General features: G+C 55.5%; 1 protein-coding gene across 5 annotated transcripts in view; it reads left to right on the top strand.

Moving 5' to 3' along the window:
• EPHB2 (EPH receptor B2) overlaps positions 1-18,772 on the top strand; it is a 135,662-nt gene that overhangs the window by 25,969 nt on the left and 90,921 nt on the right. For 3 of the 5 annotated variants that reach the window (XM_068414792.1, XM_068414793.1, XM_068414790.1), the window contains exons 2-3: positions 12,503-12,567; positions 16,674-17,358. In XM_068414792.1, the coding sequence (XP_068270893.1) occupies positions 12,503-12,567; positions 16,674-17,358 (750 nt within the window). Of the gene's footprint in view, positions 1-12,502; positions 12,568-16,673; positions 17,359-18,772 lie in introns of those variants that run through there. The other 2 variants (XM_068414795.1, XM_068414794.1) reach the window with 1 other exon arrangement.

Here is an 18,772-nt window from a genome sequence, read left to right as displayed (position 1 = left end):
GGGGGGTTGGAACTAGATGGTCTTTAAGGTTCCTTCCAACCCAAACCATTCTATGAGTCTATGATCTGTGGTGCAGAGCAAGGACGTAACAGTGCAGCGTGGGGCTGAACTGCCTGGTTCTTAGTCTGGAGAGCCCTCGGTACTCGGTTCGCCCTCACTGACACTGGCCATGTTGTCCTATATCCCGACTGCTCAGCTATCGCCCCGGGCATCTCTCTGGTTTGACTCCTGCCAAGATGCTGGCTGAATTGTCTGGGCGATTGCTGCCGCTTTTGCAGAACTGATGGGTTGTTTCTGCTCCCAGGGTTTGGTGATCATGCCTGGGGGGCCGGGATGGAGCCTGCAGCAACACTTGTAGAGCCACCATGGCCTCTCTGCAGGCAGCACCTGGACCACGTGCTCTGGGCATCCTCCTGGTCCAGGAAGGGCTTGATGAGCGGCTGGAAATCTCTGCATTGCTTTGCAGCAGGTCCCTGGAGTGCTGGGGCATCTCCATCCCTGGAGCTCTACCAGGCTCAGCTGGGCAAAGCCCCCGCTGCACTGGTCTCGTGGTGGGGATGGGGTTGAACCAAGACCCCCGAGCTCCTTTCCACCAGCCCTGTGCGATGCTACAAAATCATTCCTCATGCTTGGACTGCACTGTCCCTGCGTGGTGCATGGCAAAAGGTGGTGGAAGGAGAGAGGAGAGCTGATGGCCCTGGGGCTCAGTGCCCCGCAGGTCTGTAGGAGCTCCGCTGACGGCACGAAGGAGCTGCTTGAGAGCAAATAGTTGTCGCTCCTGAATGGGGCAGGGTGAGCAGCCACCCGGGGCGGTGGGATGCTGCCAGCAAGGGGTCTCAGGCATGTCTGTGGCTCTCAGCATCCCCCCGTCACTGCTGGTTGCCGTCTGCAGCGGGGGCTCAGCCTGGAGCCGCCGTGTCTGCTCGTCCCTCCTGGCTTTCCCCTTGGTTTTGCCCGGTGCGGTAGGACGTCTGCCTTTGCTGCCTGACTTCACACTGGAGTGTCCCTGTGGACTCACCTTTCCACAGCTCTGGTTGTGTTTGCTTTTGCTGTATTCAAAAATTCCTCTTTTTCTCTCCTTCGTGTTTGCTGGCAGTTGATTTTTTCATTGATACATCCTTTCACAACTGTCTGCATCTTATAACTGCTAATTTACTGCTGCCAACTTCCCCTGGTTTTAATTTATACAATATGTTTATTTTTGCTGCAATTTTTTTCTTTTATTCCAAGCCAAGATAATTTTTAGCTAAAGACGCCTTCTTTTATGAGAAGATTTATGAGTTTTTTGGCAAAGCCTTCTTAAGCTAGCTGTAATTACTCTTCATTGTTTTTGTTTACATTTCCCTCCTAATCAATTTTTGCTAATAATCCCTTTCAGCTTTTGGAAGGTGCCCCTTTTCCACCTCTGGGTGTGTTTCTCTTTGGTGGGTGCACAAATCTCTTCCCACATAACCAGGTTATGGTTGTCTCTACCTATGCGACTGCTCATCCTCGGTTCATTGATGCGCTGACAAAACAAGGTTTGCTCTGCCATTGCCCACATCGGCTGTGTTAGTTTTGTGATGGAAATGAAGTCCCCACAAGTGTTGGGGTGTCCAGGAGCCCATCCCAGTGTCAGCCTGAGCTCTGGCGTCTGCTCTCCTCCAGCCCCATGAGCAGCAGAGCTGGTTCATAGGCTGCTGCCACCTTCTCCAGGCTGATCTGCAGACCTACAGGTACGTCCCGGCGTGGACGTTCCCCAGTCCAGTGCTGGTTCCTGGTCCCCCAGCTCCTCCATGCAGCCCTCACAGGTGGTGGCAGCTCTGCTGCAGTGCAGATGCAAGTTGTACCCAAGATTTTAGCCCTGGAGGGGGTTCTCTTGTCTTGCGGTCCCACAGCCCATCTCCTGCCTGCTTCGGGGATGCTCTTTCCCGATGGAGGGTGGCTGGCTGGCTCCTGCTTGATGGGCAGCGCTGTGATGGATGGACGGAGCACATCCCTCGCCCGGGCAGGGCCACAAGCGAGCAGGAGCCTCGCGGTATCCACCGATGGAGAATCCCCTTGGTTCAACTTGCTGCCTGGGGAGGTTGCATTAGTGGGTAATGAATTACTGGGGAGTGAATGAGGAACCCTCTCCGTGGTGAGGTATTGAAGGTGGGGTTTTCCCAAGGAAGGGAACGTTTGCAGCTCACTAAAAAAAACCCACCGCCCGCAGCTGCTGGCTCCACTGCGGCTTTATGTGCAGTAGGGGGACCCGGAGGGGATGCAGGGTTTGTGTTCCTGGCGTGGCTGAGAGGAAACAACAACAGCCCCACGCACCGCTACAGGCTGGGGGAAGAGTGGCTGGAAAGCTGCCTGGCAGAAAAGGACCTGGGGGTGTTGGTCGATGGCAGCTGAATAAGAGCCAGCAGTGTGCCCAGGTGGCCAAGAAGGCCAACACCATCCTGGCTTCTATCAGCACTAGTGTGGCCAGCAGGACCAGGGCAGAGATCGTCCCCCTGTACTCGGCACTCGTGAGGCCACACCTCGAATCCTGGGTGCAGTTGTGGGCCCCTCACTACAAGAAAGACCTTGAGGTGCTGGAGTGAGTCCAGAGAAGGGCAACGGAGCTGGTGAAGGATCTGGAGCACAAGTGTGATGAGGAGCGGCTGAGGGACCTGGGGGTGTTTAGTCTGGAGAAGAGGTGGCTGAGGGGAGACCTCTCTACAACTACCCTCCAGCAGCGAGGTGGGGTCCGTCTCTTCTCCCAGGTAATAAGCGATAGGATGAGAGGAGACGGCCTCAAGTTGTGCCAGAGGAGGTTTAGATTGGATATCGGGAAGGTTTTCTTCACCAAAAGGGTTGTCAAGCACTGGCACAGGCTGCCCAGGGCAGTGGTGAAGTCACCATCCCTGGAGGGATTTAAAAGCCGTGTAGATGTGGTGCTGAGGGACATGGGTTAGCGGTGGGCTTGGCAGTGCTGGGTTAATGGTTGGACTTGATGATCTTAAAGGTCCTTTCCAACCAAAACGATTCTGTGATTCTATGAAACCCCCAGAGATACCAAAGGGATGGCGATGGAGAGATGCTCTGACCTCAGGAGATGCTAGAAGGAAGCCAAGCTCCTTGTAGGGATTTTGGGATTTCCTGTGTCTGTCCTAGGGAGAAGCTTCCCGTGACCGGGAGCCTGATCCACAGCCCCTCGCCGCCACAGTCAGCCCAGGGCACGGGTGTACCTTGGCACAAACAAGCCTGCAGCTGGCCCCGCAGTTCCTCCCAAGCTGTTCCCACTTGGAGCTGCCAACCAGAAGCAAATTTACAGCCTGTCAGTAAAAACAGTGAAAAGCAGGAGTACTTGGCTGTCAGGTAGATGCATGGAGCCAGACATGCGCGGCGGAGGGCATCCCCGCTCAACCATGTGGGGGGTGTGTGGAAGGGGGTACAGGGCTCTGCGCGGCAGCACCGGCAGCGCTGGAGGTGCAGGAGCATCCGCAGGCACCAGCGTTTGGGTGCCTGGGTGCGTGTGGCACAAGTCACATAGTTATTCTCGATGCTTATTCGTTGGTGGGGGACTCCCCACCCTGACTGCCCATGCAGCAGTGCCTGCCCGTCCCTGCCTGTCCCTGTGTGTCCCTGCGCTGCCGTCACCTCCCTGCAGCCGCCCTGAGCTCCAACGTGAGCTTGTTGCAGGGGACTGGCTGGAGCCGAGGATGACCGAAGCAGCCGTCCGGGCTGCAGGTAGGGGCTGGCTCTGGTGGGGTGGGTGCACCAGCACAGCCCTCCAGCCCTGGGCAGCAGCTTCGGGCATCCCTCCGCTCCGCACAGCTCCCCATGTTGCTTTGCAAAGACCCGGTCATGGAAGAAGTGAACCAGATTTATCTGCCAGGCTTGCTCGGCTGCACCAAGGACTAGTCCTGGTCTTTAAATCTGCTTTGCTGGACCCGGGTCGGTGGCTCTGTGTGGCCCTGCCTTTACGAGCCAGGCGCAGGGCTGTGTGGCTGCGTGGTGGTGGGGCTTTTGCTGGAGCTTTGGCTGTGTTTGGAGATAATATCTTTCCCCCGTAAATGTTATTACCCTGTATATGTTCGGGCGGGGGGGGGGGGCGAAGAGGGGGTCACCATCTGTGTTTTCCAATAAAAGCAAATTAAAATTGAAGCCCATTAAGGATAGCTCAATTGGGATGCTGAGCAGGGCTCCGGAGCCTGCTGGGAGCAAGTTACTTGCAGCCCGCGCCACCATGCAGGGTGACAAAACCTCATTTAGTGCCAGCGGTGGTGGGAGGTGGGACGGGGGCTCGCTGCGCACACTGTCCCCACTCCGGTTGGGGGTGGCTGGTGGCACTGGCCCCAGGGGAAAGGGGAAGCAGAGCTGGCCAAAACCCCATACCCTGGGCTCTTTTCACTCCTCCTGGTCTCATCAGATCGCATCGTATGATGGGCAGGGCTTAGTGAGGAAAAGGGATGGATGTCGTGCGAGAGCCCAGCACGTGCTCCTTACCCAGTGATGCTCTGCAGCTTCCTGCTGCATCCCAAAGCTCCTCAGGTTGCCTGTCCCTGTGCCTGGGGATACAGAAAAGTAGGTCTGGGGATACAGGATGCTGCGTCTGGGATACAGGAGAGTGGATCTGGGGTATAGAAGGGGCTAGGCAGTGCGGCCATGAACCCTGGGCATTACACCTTGTACCAGTTGGCCCCAACCGTGGTGGTCGGAGCAGGTTATTATGTTATAAAGCAACTCTTTCCCCTGGATGCTGCAGCCAGGAGCCGTACGTGGCATCAAGGCCAGGTTGGATGGGGCTTAGAGCAGCCTGGTCTAGTGGAAGGTGTCCCTGCCCGTGTCAGGGGGGTTGGAACTAGATGGTCTTTAAGGTCCCTTCCAACCCAAACCATTCTGTGATTCTATGATGATTCTATGATCTGCTGCTGCACACCATTGGTAGTGGCGCTGTGCTTGCCTCCAGCGGTGATGGCCGTGTGTCCACCCATGCAGCGGGGTCAGCCCTGTACAGTGGCTGTGCCACACTGACAGCTGGACCGGGACAGTGCATGGTGGAGGCTGTGGCTCCTTTGGGGCTGGAGCATCTGCAGAAGGAGCTCATGGGCATGGGGTCTCCAGCGTCCCAGGGTATCCCTGCCCCCCCTGGAGAGGAAAAGGGACCTGGAGGCTGTTGCTAGCGACATGGCCTCGCTCCATCCTCCTGAGAGAGGTCTCGATGGGGAATTTAATCTTTGCGGGGCTGTCCTGGTGGGGTGGATGAGGCTGGATGCAGGTGAGGACAACGCTTGCTTAACCCTGGGATTCCCTTCTGCAAGGTGGCTTGCAGACGGTGGGGTCGGTGCCACTGCAGGGACCGAGTCATTAGTGCTGACAGTAGCAATGGCTGTTAAACGTCTGCATCTGTGTCTTCTCTGTGGGGCTACCGCATTCCCAGCAGCAGCAGGAGGCCCCTGCTCGCTGGCATTTAGCATCTGCATTGTCTCTTCCCGGCAGCCTGCCCTCGGCTGAACTCGGACCACCTACAAGTCCCGACTCCTTTTGGGACAGATGCTGCCAGCAGGGACTGTAGGTCCCTGGTGCTGCTGAAGCAGCTTTCTGGGGTCTCTGTTGGGGTGGCCATGTTTCTGCTGACCTCTGGGGCAGATGATGTCGGGAAACTGGGGCCTGTCTCCGAGTGTCACCAGCAGCTGAGCATCACCCAGTAGATGGGTGAAGACATCCCAGCAGGCACTACTGAGCCCCACCAGCTTCCAGCACCATCCCCTGCTCCCCTGCTGGCTCTGGCGCTGGCTCCTGTTTCATAGGGCTTGCAGACGGGCTTGGGTGACATCCTGGTGAACTGAGGAGCCAGGAAGGCTCTGTGGCTCCCCAAAAGTGGTGACATCTTTCCCTTACCTATGTGGTATCTTTGGGGTCAGGCGTCCCTGCTCCATGCCTTGCTAGCCCCCACGACTATTAGCCTGGGGGCCTGGGTGACAGGTCAGAGGTGCTCTGGATGATGGAGATGCTGGACATCACCCTTAATCTTAGGTCTCTGAGTCTGACTGGACCTAATTTTCCAGGGAAAGGGGTTGAATGACCACGTACCTGTCTGCTGGGTTTCTTGCAGCACCGGGACCGCTGGTGCGACCCGTTATGGCTGCCCTTGGGGTGGCCTTTGGGGCTCTGGGATGCCAGTGATCCCCATCCCAGCTCAGTCAGCTCCCTCTTCTCACTCCCTATCAATCACTCTCCCTCTTGGAGTTTAAGTGGATCCCTGAGTGAAGTATCCAAAATATCCTGTAGCCGCCGGCTCACAATGCAGCGTGCTGTTCCTGCGCCAGCGGGTCGGCCGGGGGGGGATTGGGTTTCAGTTTGTTCCGCTGGCCATCGGCCAGGCAAAGCAAAGCTTGGGGCTGCAGTGAAGGGCCACTGGGTTTGCTCAGCCCCTCTCAGCTCTCGCTGGCAAAAATATTATAATAAGGCTCCAGTAAAGCGCAGGAGGCAGAGAGGGGCCTTTCAACTTCTGGAAGGGTAAATAGATCTGTGTCGAGGGCTCCTCGGGGCGGGGAACAGACGGGTTTCTCATTAGCCGCACCCCCCCCGCACGGGGATGTGGTGGCCACGCGTGAGGCCAGGCTGGAAACGCAGTTTCAGGAGCACGTGTGCCTGCGCGGAGGAGTTTGTCCCAAGCTGCGGTGTCTCCGGCGCGGATCCCGGTCTTGCTCCACCCGTCTGGGCTCCGGCACTGAGCCCGCTCTGCAGTATCCTCCAGCCTGGACTGATCTGATGAGGTGGGTTAGGTGGGCTTCCAGGTCACGTCTGGGAGATGGTGACATGGTCTCCCCTCCATGTCTGCCTGGGGTGACTTTGCTCCCAGCCCATCAGAAACATCTGGGCAACTTCTTGCCTCCTTTGCACGTCCAGCACTGGCCCCAGCTGACGCGATCCTGGGTCAACTGAGACACTCGTTCCCTGTGTTAATAATATTGTACCAGGATTAAAATGCTGGCAAGTTTCCTACCGTGAGGGAGGAGCTGGTGTGAGAAGTGAAAGGGGAAGGGAAAAAGTTGTGGGTGGAAAAATGAGGGTGGAGGCTCCAGCTATCTGTGGGGCTATTTATTTGTCCAGCTGTTTCTTTATCTGGATGAGTTTGGAGCCTGTGAATGTGAAGGATTTGCCAGGACTTCTGAGAAACTCGGGGCCAGATGCTCTAAATTGGTCTAAGTTGGCAAAACTCCATGGAAGTTATTTTTCCGGACACAGAGAAGTGTGCCTGCAATGTGCAAAGCTCCTCCCTTGCCCCTCCAGCCTCTCTGCCACTGTCCCTTGGTCCTGTCACTCTCCATCCCCAGACCTGGCCATCCCGTGCTGGTGTCCCCAATCACCAGCAGCACCCAGCATGATCCCAGTCTTGTCTTCCCCTCCCAGGTCTGCCCACCAGTCTCAGTCCTGACCTGGCCAGATGGGAAAAGCTGGTGCAGCTGAGATCCCCACGCTCATCTCACTTGTGGCTAAGCAGCAAGAAGGCCATGCAGAAACGTAGGAGCTCCCTACCCAGGTCATAGCAGATCATCATCTTGATGGCGTCTTAGCGTAGCTGTTGAGCATCTGGAGGTGGTGGTATGGTGGTGATGACGCATCTTTAGACGCAAAGTGCTCGAGCTGGAGCCCTGGCATGCCCTCGCAGCAAGCAGTGGAGCTGGTGACGGGCCCCAGCGCTGGCAGAAAGTTGCTTATTGAAAGCATCTTCAAAGTGAAAAGGACAGGCACTTATCTCCTAACCGTCCCGTGGGGAGCAGTGCGGTTTCTGGTGGGAAGCAGGCCAGAGTTGCGTCTGCTGCTTTCGAGCAGCTGCAGATTTATTTATAATGCCGTGGGTAGCATGTGAATCTGCAGATAAACACACGGGAGGGAAGAACACAAACAACAATATTGAGAAAATGTGGCTCCGGAGAGAGCATTTCACTGAGCTGCAGCTATCGCCAGCCACCAGAGATGGGCCAGGGGCCAGACACCCACCCCTGCCTCTCCTGCGTGGCTTTGCTTCTTGTCATCACTGTAATTTCGGGGGGTTTGCTCTGTCCTGGGTGCCGGGGGGGTCTATAAAGGCACCAGCTGAGGTACCAGCCCCTCACCCTATTATTTGGCACTGCCAAACCAACAGGATGGCACCGTGAAAGCATTGGCTGTGACAGTGAGAAAAGCTGCCGAGTTTGCTTGTTGAAGCAGGCACCTTCTCCTCTCTATGGTTGGCAGGCTGCTAACAGCTGGGCTTGGGGTTGCCCATCCAGAAATTGGTCCATCTTTGTTGTCCTCAGTGCAGGAGTTGGTCCTGTTGGGTGCCTGGAGCAGGGTGAGATGATGGGGCAGCCCACAGGTAGGATCAGGAGACCTGCTGGGTGAGATATGGCCATGGCAGCCCACCACGGGTCACCGTGGGTGCAGAAGTTGCAAGGGACTGAGTGAACTGAGGGCAGCCCCATTAGGACTACGGTGGGTGGAGGAGCTGCCTCTGGAGGATAGTGGATTCTTATTCCTTGGGGCTTATCACACGTCGTGTGGGGCTTGCACCTGTAGCAGATCTCTGTACAACTGACGTCTTGGTGCCTGGAGTCACCCATCCACTCAGATGTCCATGAGTATCTCCTAGGTCATCATACCTCGATGGCCAGAAGGAACCATGGTGACCTCCTGCCCAGCGTGTGCTCCTGCAACATGTGCTTCTCCAGCTCCTGGCTCACCAGGGATGGGAAAGGATGCAAATGGTGCAAGATCTGCATCTCTTGGCAATTGCTTTTCAGAGATGGGTGAAATTGAATCTTGTTTTCCATGTGTCTTACTGAGTTTGGCTCCCAGGCAAAGCTGTAGCTGCAATTTCCCTCACAGGCTAAGGAGCTCTGTTTGCTGCTGCTTTCTCCTGGTGTAGATCCTTGCAAACCGCAATCAATCATCTCGCAAACTCCTCTTTGATGAGTTTCCGCAGTCCCCCTGCAGCAATAAAAACCCATCCAGCTGAAGGAGGAACAGACCCCGGGGGAATCTCAGCCTTTCTTTTGCGTGGCTGAGGTGGGTGGTAAGGCCTTGTCTTGCTTACTTAAACCTTCCTGGTTTATTGGTTGCTAGTTTGGACTCTGTGCCAGCACTTTCAGGATGGGATGTCAGAGCAGAGCTTGGCTGCGTCTTCATGGGGCCTTTCTCCCACCGCGGTCTGCCCTTCACTGCCTGCTGCTGTGGAGATCTAAGCACGTCCGAGCCTGGGAGAGAGGCAGAGAGAAGCCCCTGCAGATGAGGGCTGTGTTGGTTCATTGGACGTGGCTTCTGATTTTGTTTTCTAGAGAAATTAATTAATGTGCTTCCTTTGTTTGGATGTAAGAAACTTTTCAGGGATGAGACAGGGATCTTGCCTGGAGGACCATGTGGCCTCCTCGACCTCAGGTGGAGGGTGAGGGGTGCTCCTCACCAGGTATATGGGCAAGATAACTCTGTGACAGGCCGTTATTTGGGCAATAAGGTGTTTTGAAGTTAGCAATCAATGGATGATGGAGCAAACCCACCACCACCATTGAAACCCATCCTGGCTTCACATCCACTTCTGCAGTCAGTGTGGCTGACCAGGTTCGCCCTGATTTGTGGGGACCAGTGAGTCACAATTTTCTGTAATTCAGGCAACTGCTGCCAAGTGCTAACATGCCAATCCATCTCCAAACGGACTTCAGACAGGGCAGAAATTTGGTAGAAAAACTGTGCAAAAAAAGGGTGCAAAGGGACATTACAGCTGTGTACACTGGGGACCCCAGTCTGGGGTTCCACCCTCCACAAAGAAGGCTGGTAAAGAGGAGCCTCAAGGAAAGGAACCTGTTTTAGGGTGGAAGAACAAGAAAGCTCAGCTAATTTAGTTACCTTGGAGAGGATTCCTTTGCCACCTTTAGGCACCACAAGAGGGAAAGGAGGTTTTGGATAGCAGACTCTTTGTACAAGTAAAGGGAAATCTAATAGCTGGCAGCCAAACAGTGTAAATTCGGACTAAAATTAATGGAACATATATTTTTTTTTTTTACGAGAAGATAATTGACCATTGGAAAAACCTGCTTAAAACCTGTAAATTTCTACTTCTCCTTGTCTTGGGTCAAAACAAGATGGCCTTGGGCCAGCTGAGGTAGATGCATGGCTCCGAGGAGACGTGCAATTCTTCAGCTGAGGATAAGGGGCAGCAGCGAGGACTGTGGGCAGCGCACTCCGGAGTAATGCACCAAGCACAGCATTGCCATTGCACCGAGTTTTCATTAAATAAAAAGCTTTTAAAAATGAAAAATGCTTCAAAATACTATTTTTATTTGAGGAATTATTTATATTGTTTTAGAGTGTGTCTTCTTTTACATTATAGTCACTGCTATTAATAGGCTTACTATGCGCCACTGTCATTGATAGTTAAGGTAAAGTAACAAATTTAAGGTTTTTTTTAACGTAGTGCAGCTTCTAGCAGGCACTGGGTGAAAAATGTTGTTTTCCTTTTAGATCAAAGTGCCACTGGTGTTTTAATGAAAAAGCCAGATACTCTGATAAAATAAACAGTATTATTGAACTATGTAAGCAAATATTCAGTTTAAAAAGAAATTTCATCAATCTGAATGACAGCATTTCTGGACTAGTTGTTTTCCAGAACTCTTCCTAGTGGGAAAATTTGAAAAGAACTATTTTTGCTTTTTACTCTTGGAATAAAACCAAATTTTGAAATCCTGGTTTCCTGTGAACTGGAAACCGCTGGCTCTAACTAGGAGTAACGAACAACCCACAGTCTGAAAATGATTTACTGCCAGAAGTAGGTGCAAGGAGCATATCTGTGCTGAGGAACTTTTTGGCTTGCTGATGGGAAAAGGGGAGTTCACGTGCACTGTTGGGCAGCCATTTCTGCACGCTTGTCTCTTAAATGATGGGTGTGCTCAAGGCTGAGCTTTTCTTCCTTTGTTTTTATTCAACGTGGCGAAAGTGGAGAAGGTGGAGATGATTTCTGGGGATTCGTGGCAGGATGCTTGTTTTTTTGGCGGTGAGGAGCAGCAACAGGACATGGTTACAGCCGGTAACTCTCCATCCCTGTTGCGGCCATGGGAACTGACACCATTTATTAGGTTATAGGATGGTGGCTGGAGATCTCGACTCTATAGGGGTTCTCCTGGTTGATTGCTGTCAGTGAGCTGACGTGGTGGTGGGTGTACACCTTGTGCATAAAATGCTTTTTCTTGAGAGCTGCAGAGCCCTAAAGCTGGACTATTTCCCTGCCTGTCCTGCATTAACTGTGAGGGCAGGGAAAGTGAAGCTGCAAGCCAGATTTTGTGTTTGTGTCTTGCGTGTGTGTGCGATGGATGCTTTCCAGCATCCCTGCAAATGCAGTTGGCATCCCAAGTGCATGCGCTGAAATCGGGGGCAGATTCGCATTCTCCCTACAGAGCAGAGGGATATAATATCTTCTGTGGGCATCACCTTGGCCTCAGCCACAGAATCACTGGCCGTATGCTGGCCTGCACAGTCTGTCCCACAAGCATCACGCTTTTCCCATGCCCAGCCTCGGTGTGATGAAGCCTTTGGGCGTGATTTCTAAAGTCCATTTCCTAAACCCCGGAATTTTGTCCTATTTTCTTAAAATGTCAGCAGTGGGCACTGTGCAGAAAAGTTCCCGTGTTGCAACAAGCATGCGACTTCAGACTTGGGGGATGGACAGTTACCTTGATTGTGGAAACCACTCATGGAAGCATCTGTCCAATGTATTTCTGATGGGGTTGTCTGGCCCCTTGCAATGCTGGATGGGGAACACCTACACACATTAGCCCAAGTATTGGGGTGCCATAACCTGAGCATCCCTTCTCATGCCATCAGTGTAGTTAGGCCAACCTATAGCTATTTGGGATGAGAAAAACTTCAGTGCTGGAAGCGTGACGAGCTGTAGAAAGGATGAGGAGGCTTTGCTGCTGGCGTGGCTGAGGCAGACTTCTCCTCTGCGCTGGTCGGCGATAGCATCGCCTGACCTATTTCAACCCAAATCGCTTGGAAAACCAGCTTTAATGTTGGTTTAATTTTTTAGTACTTTTAAGTCTTAAAAATGCTGCTCCTTCCCATGTGCTACCGCATCGCTGAGGATTCTGCCTATCAAGCAAAACACTGAGAAAAAAAATACCCTGCTTTTGGAAAAGAAATCGGAAGGTCATGCAGGAAACCTGCTCAGGCCGGGCTCCTCATCTGCAGCAGCAGAGCTGCTCCAGAGCTGTGGTACCTTGATTCTGGATTTTGGGGAGGAAAGTCCAGCTGGGCTGGTGGGGTGGCAGAACACGTGCCCCCATGCATTGCAGAAGACAAGGGGGCCAGGGAGCAACGGGCAATGGATGGGAAAGTAAATGGGTGGAGGGACTGATGCCGGGCTCCTCCCCGGCTGAGAGCTGTCCAGAGGGCCCGGCACAGGCTGGGCTTGATGGCTGCAGTCCCAGACTGGCTCCTCTCCACCTCTTTCCCCTTCGCCAGCCTCAGGCCATTCACCGGATGGCCACTGACTCCTTCTTTCACCTTCTTCCTCCAGAGACGCTGATGGACTCCACAACGGCAACGGCAGAGCTGGGCTGGACGGTGCATCCTCCTTCAGGGGTAAGTTATCCTGTCGCTTTACAGGGGCCCGGAGCCCGGTCCTGGGTCTCCTGCTGCACGTGAATGTAGGTGGGATGGCTCAACAAAAGTCAGCCATGAAGCAAAGTGCCTTGACCACGTGAAAAGGTCTAGTGGGAAGAGCACAAAAGAGGATGACAATTGAGATTTCCAGTAGTTTGCTAGGAGATGATGCTTCCAAAATACCCCAGTGCTGGCAGTGTGTAATTCTCACCCTACAGCATCAGGCCAACATGGTGTTGGAGAAATCATACTCACCATAAAGCTGGCCTGCAACCAGTTAAAAATCAAGGAGGGGGAGAAACGAAATGCCGAGGCCACTGTTGTTTATCCCCAGTGTCTCACTTGTTATCCCACTGCCTGTCATTTGTAACAGGAAAGGATGAGGGCATTGGCCTGTGAGGTTGCACCCACAGCAGCCGTTTGATCAAGCCCTGAAATGACTGTCCAGCATCCCTGGCATCTCATGGAGGGACATTTGCTGTCTCAGCAGCGACTGTCTCTCCGCTTTACTGATGCCAAGTGTCCCCTGAGCCACATCCCAAGACCGCCCAGAACAAGCTCCTTTAAAGAAGAGCTTGGACAAGGCAGTGCATCTCTGTACCCTTCCGCTCACGACACAGAACCAGAGCAGCCCCAGCCACCTCCCTGTCCCACAGGGTTTGCATGGGGCATCAAGGTGCTTCAGAGCGTCCCACCCTGCTCTGGCTGTGGTGGCTGGCAGCAGTGTTGAACCCCAGCACCCGACACCCCCCAACCTGCTCCCTCGGGTTCGGGTGGCCCGATCCAGCCTCCCAGACCCTGGAGATGCTTCCCATCCTCGTGCGTGGAGGTGGCAGCTCAGGCTCCATCCTGCCCTCCATCCACCCTCCGTGGGGGCTGGATGAAGACGTTTCTGTGGACCTCACCCCGGGGCTGACAGCAAGCCCCCTCCCCGAGCTGACTTGGCAGAAGAAAAGAAACAGCCAAGAAAAGCCTCAGAGAGATTAAACCGGGCTCCCGAGCAGCCTGGTCACCCTGCCACGCTGGGGCGCGGGCGCTGCCGGCACAGGTCCCCCATCACCATGATAAAGCCCCGTGCCCGCCCGCCATCCCGGCCGCCCCGCCAGCACCGGCCTGGCCGCCGAAGGGGGATGACGGGCGCACAATAGGAGGGAGCAGAGGTCAAATCTTTTTCTCTCCTTGCCCAGCCTTTCTTGTTTGCGGTGTTTCCATATGTAAAGCACGCCTTGCTCCCGGCTCCCCAGCCCCGCCGTAATGAGGCCTAGGCCTGCTGGAAGCCGTCTCCCCGTATTATTGTGCTGCCTTCTTCTTTTGAGCTCCCGGCATGTTAATTAGAGAGTGAGGAGAAAGGGAGAGGCTTCTAATTAAGCATCGAGGAAGCGCAGGGGCTGGTGCACAGGGGTGACTTTCTCTCCCAGCTGAGGAAAGGAGCTCGGGAGCCCCCCGCTCACTGCTGCGGGGATGTGGGAGGATGCTGGGGCTCCTGAGCCTGGCCCCCGGGGTGCTCCCAGGTTCCCCATTCGCAGTGGGATGGAGATACCTGTCTGGAAAGTCCAGTGCAGTACCACCAATGCTGGTGGGAATTGCCTCCCGTCCCCACCTCCGGGCAGGTCCCTGGGGGGGACGTGGTGCGGGTCCTGCCCTGTGCTGTGCATGTCATGGGTGACGATGCTGCGATGCCTTCATGGCTTCTCCCAGTGCGGCCTTGTGCCCACCGATGGGACGAGGACGAGGCAGGGCATCCTACCCATGGGTGGCTTGGCTTCGGCAAGGCTGGGTGCAGCCAGCATCACCTGGAGGACAAAAGCTGCTGGGTGCTTTTCCTGTTTAATGCCTCATTGGTGATTATTAGCGAGCCAAAAGCCCAAAAAGTTGCTTTTTCGCCGTCTGTGGAGTTCCCATGCTGCTTGTAGGTCCCCCCATGCCCAGCCACCACCATCTACTGTTCATCCCCAAGCTGGAGAAACTTCCTTTCCACCTGCTTCTGCCTGGCCAGGGCTGAGCTCTTCAGGCTCATGTCCTGAGCCCTCCCAGGGGGCCGTGCAGGTGGGGTTGGGGATGGGGCAGGTGCTGGGCATCCCTGGGTCTTGGTGGCTGACATTCTGTTGTGGAGTGGGTGTCAGGAGTGGTCCAGGCGAGGGAGAGCCATGTCAGGGGCAGGGCGGGGAAGCAATTGCTTGTCCTTGAGTCCTTCACCCCCCCCTCTCAACCAGTGCTCTAAAAAACAGGGAGATCCTGCAATTTTCCACTGCCACACCAAATTTATTTCTGGAAAATAAAGCAAACGCTCCCCCCGTGTTTTGTGAGGATGCTCTCCTCCCCCCCGCAGCGATGGCAGCAGATTTGCAGCCACTGCCAATCAGAAGTGGTTGGAGCTGTTTGGGGATCTTCCCTGACAGCCTTCTGCTGGGCTGTTAGCCTTGATGTGTGAGGAGCAATCTGTCTCCCATCTCGTGAGCCTGTCTCTGCAGTCCTGCATGCCCTTGTGAGGCTGTTTTCAGGCTGAGGGGCTGGCGGTGCTCTGCTCCTGCAGGATTTTCCCTGTGGACCTCAGTCCTGGCACTGGTGCTGGATCCGGGCTGGAAGCGCTGGCTGTGCTGCCGCCCTGCCCTGGGTCTCATGGTCCCGCATCCAGGGCAGGGTTGTGCTCAGGGTTTCACATCCATGGGAAATAGCTTGGCTTCCACTGGAGCAGGTTTATGGACAAGTTCATGAGAAGCTGTTCCAGCTGGCTGGGACTGTCACACTCTAGCTGGACCATGGTCCCCACTGCCAGCATCATGAGGGTGCTGCGGGTGGGCCGGGGGCAGCACAGGGAGATGCTCTGCACTCCAGCAAGGTCTGAGCTGGGGAAGATGCTCTGGTGAGCCAAGTGAAAGGTTCTCCTCCCACAAAGACTCCTTCCCATCTGTCCTCACTGCAGAGGAGTGGTGGCCGGTTACAGGCTGTAGCTCTGCCCTTGCCTGGTGCATCACGTGGCCTGAAGTCTCCGCATCCTACAAAGGATGGAGACAACAACAAGCACTGAAGGATTTGGAAAAAAACAGCCTGGGGAAAGGTCAGGGAGCGGGACAGAGCCAGGAGGTGTCACAACAGCCCCGAGCTCTGTGGAGAGTCCTCCAGAGCTCAGCAGAGTCAGCTGTAAGTCAGCTGGAGCTTGGCTGAGCTTCCCATGGGGAAATATGTCGTCTCTGAGCTGTCTTGCTGAGAAGGATGTTACTGTCAGGCCGCAGCTTGTAGGACGTCCCACAAGTCTGGTTTAGGACAGCTGGGGCTGGGTCCTGTGCGCACCTGCGGGAGGGACCCCGAAGCATGTTGGGCCTTGAAGGGGGAGGGATGAGGGCGACCAGCAGGATCTAGCCCAGCATCTCCCTTTCTGGGTACACAGCAGGATCAGCCAGGCTCCCATAAACCTTTCTCTGGGGAGAGGCCGCTGGCTACTGCCCTGTTGGGCCACTAGCCAGCTGCCCCTCACACCGGTGCTCAGGCTGCAGTCGGCGAGGAGGTTTTACATCCGCATTACGTGCTCCTGAGAAGGTGGGTCCTGTCTGCCACGTCTGTAACCGTAGTGGCACCGGTGGGAATACATCTGCTAAAGTCATCGTGTTGCTTTGCCGGAGGCTCCACAGCACAGTGCAGCCGGCGGGCAGGAGCCCTGCTAAAGACATTACTGCTTGCAGAGGAGGTGCATGACCCCACTGTGCCCTGCCACCCGGCAGAGGTGCTGTACCATAAACGCGGGCATGGAGGACAGTGCTGCTGGTGGTGACATGGCCCTGAGCTCTGCTGGGGGCTTGGGCCACCTTGTCCCCAAGGCATGGAGCCTGCCTGGCGTGCAGCGTGGGTCAAACCCTGCTGGAGCGGGTCGGAGGCGCGTAGGTACGGGGTGCTTGTAGGGTGGTGCTGGAGCTGTGCTGGGGCGAGGTGTTGGGCACCCATGGGGCTGCCTGCGGGTGGGGTGGGCATGGGGTGGTGGTACTGGCAGAGCCTGCCCTCTTGGCACACAGATGGGGCTGGGAGGAGGCAAGGTGGGTGGGGAATGCCAGTGCAGTGCGGCCCCTTGACTTTCTGTGTCCTATCCCCAGTGGGAAGAGGTGAGCGGGTACGACGAGAACATGAACACGATCCGCACCTACCAAGTGTGCAATGTCTTTGAATCCAGCCAAAACAACTGGCTCCGGACCAAGTACATCCGGAGGCGAGGAGCGCACCGCATCCACGTGGAGATGAAATTTTCTGTCCGGGACTGCAGCAGCATCCCTAATGTCCCAGGCTCCTGTAAGGAGACTTTTAACCTCTACTATTTCGAGTCAGACTTTGACTCGGCCACCAAGACTTTTCCTAACTGGATGGAGAATCCTTGGATGAAGGTGGACACGATCGCTGCTGACGAGAGCTTCTCGCAGGTGGACCTAGGTGGACGGGTGATGAAGATTAACACCGAGGTACGCAGTTTTGGGCCTGTCTCCAAGAATGGTTTCTACCTGGCCTTCCAGGACTACGGAGGCTGCATGTCCTTGATTGCTGTCCGTGTCTTCTACCGCAAGTGTCCCCGTGTGATCCAGAATGGGGCTGTCTTCCAAGAAACCCTCTCGGGAGCGGAGAGCACCTCGCTGGTGGCAGCCCGGGGGACATGCATCACCAACGCAGAGGAGGTGGACGTGCCGATCAAGCTGTACTGCAACGGGGATGGCGAGTGGCTGGTGCCCATCGGCCGCTGCATGTGCCGGGCGGGCTACGAGTCAGTGGAAAATGGGACAGTCTGCAGAGGTAACCGCTCACCTTCGGTCTTGCTCCGCGTGCTCGCCTTGCTGCCAGTGGGCTGTGCCGGTGGTGGCAGTCGGGATTTGCAGCTGGGATCTGCATGAGCCACCTGGGAGTGACCTCCTTGGGCAGGGGTGGGAGAGGAGCATGTGGGGACGTGGGAGAGGAACGTGTGTGTGGACGCTGACTCCTTCCCCAGCTCCTCAATTCCTGCCCCAGGCTCATCCATCCGATGCAGAGGCTCTGCGTTACCTCTGCGTCCTCAGAGCCACCGAGTCCAGGGGTGCCAGCCTGTTGCTGGTGCCCTCAGTGCTCTCCAGGTCTTGGAGGGACTCACGTGTGTGTAGCCGTGGTGCGTGCCACCAACTGCAGTCACCTCTCAAATTACTGGTGCTGTTTTCACTTTGGTTTGCTCCCTGTGCCTTGGCATGGGCTGAAATGCTTCTGGGGTGAGGAGAGCGGGAGTGCAGGCACCCAAAGGTGATGCGTTGGGAGGGACCAAGTTGTCTGCAGCATTTTCCTAGTGAGGTGCAAATGGCCCAGCATGGGACATGGTCATGGGTTGTTCAGGGCCAGGCTCACCTCTCCAACCTGGGCACCTCCGAGCCTGGCCCCTGATCTCCCTCGGTAGCCAGAGGTCTCCTGCCCTTGTAGATGTTCTCCTGCGCTGTAGATGTTCTCCTGCCCTGCGGATGTTCAAAGCAGACTCCAGGAGCACCTGCTCAGGTCAGCTGAGCATCACAGAGCCAGCGTGATCCCGGGTGATCAAGAGGCTCTGCACCACCCTCCCTGAAAGCACCATGCCCAAACCCGTCTCCGTGCTCCTCCCCAGTCACCCGTGGGCTTGGGGAGGTTGAGAAAGGAGCTGCTGGGGTTATCGGGAGAGAGATGGGGACCCGAGAGCTGCATGTTTAATGGACATCTGTGGCTGTACCATGCCCAGAGCTAACCACGGCATTTGGCAAATGGACTCTTCTCCGCCATGTCCCGGCTGAACGTCAAAATCCCATTACAGTTTTGACAGTATCGGCACACTCCGAGCAGAGCTGGGGTTTCTCTGAGGTCAGTTATAGATACAACAGTGGGAATTGCAGAGCGCAAGGAAGGGGCTGCGTCTCCTCTCTTCTTGCTGCGGGAAGGGGTGGCCAGGTAGCACCAAGCCAGCATGGGGAATGTGCTGGTACGTGGGGAGATGGACACGCTGGGGAGGGGGATGGACAGTCTCTGGACATGCTTGGTTGGGACTGCAGGTTGGATAGTCCCCTTGGAGAGGGCACCGCGTCTTCTGCTGGTGGCTGGGCTGCTCATGTGTCCAGCATCCTGGTGTGCTGGGGATGTCATTTAATATCTGTGCTTTGAGCTGCTCCTCACTGAGCCACTGTATGTCTCTTGCCGCTGAGCTCAGGGTGATCAAGTGTCC

The sequence above is a fragment of the Nyctibius grandis genome, chromosome 17 (genome assembly GCF_013368605.1).
Source record: "Nyctibius grandis isolate bNycGra1 chromosome 17, bNycGra1.pri, whole genome shotgun sequence".
NCBI lineage: Eukaryota > Metazoa > Chordata > Aves > Nyctibiiformes > Nyctibiidae > Nyctibius > Nyctibius grandis.
This window is presented reverse-complemented; position numbering and strand designations above follow the sequence as displayed.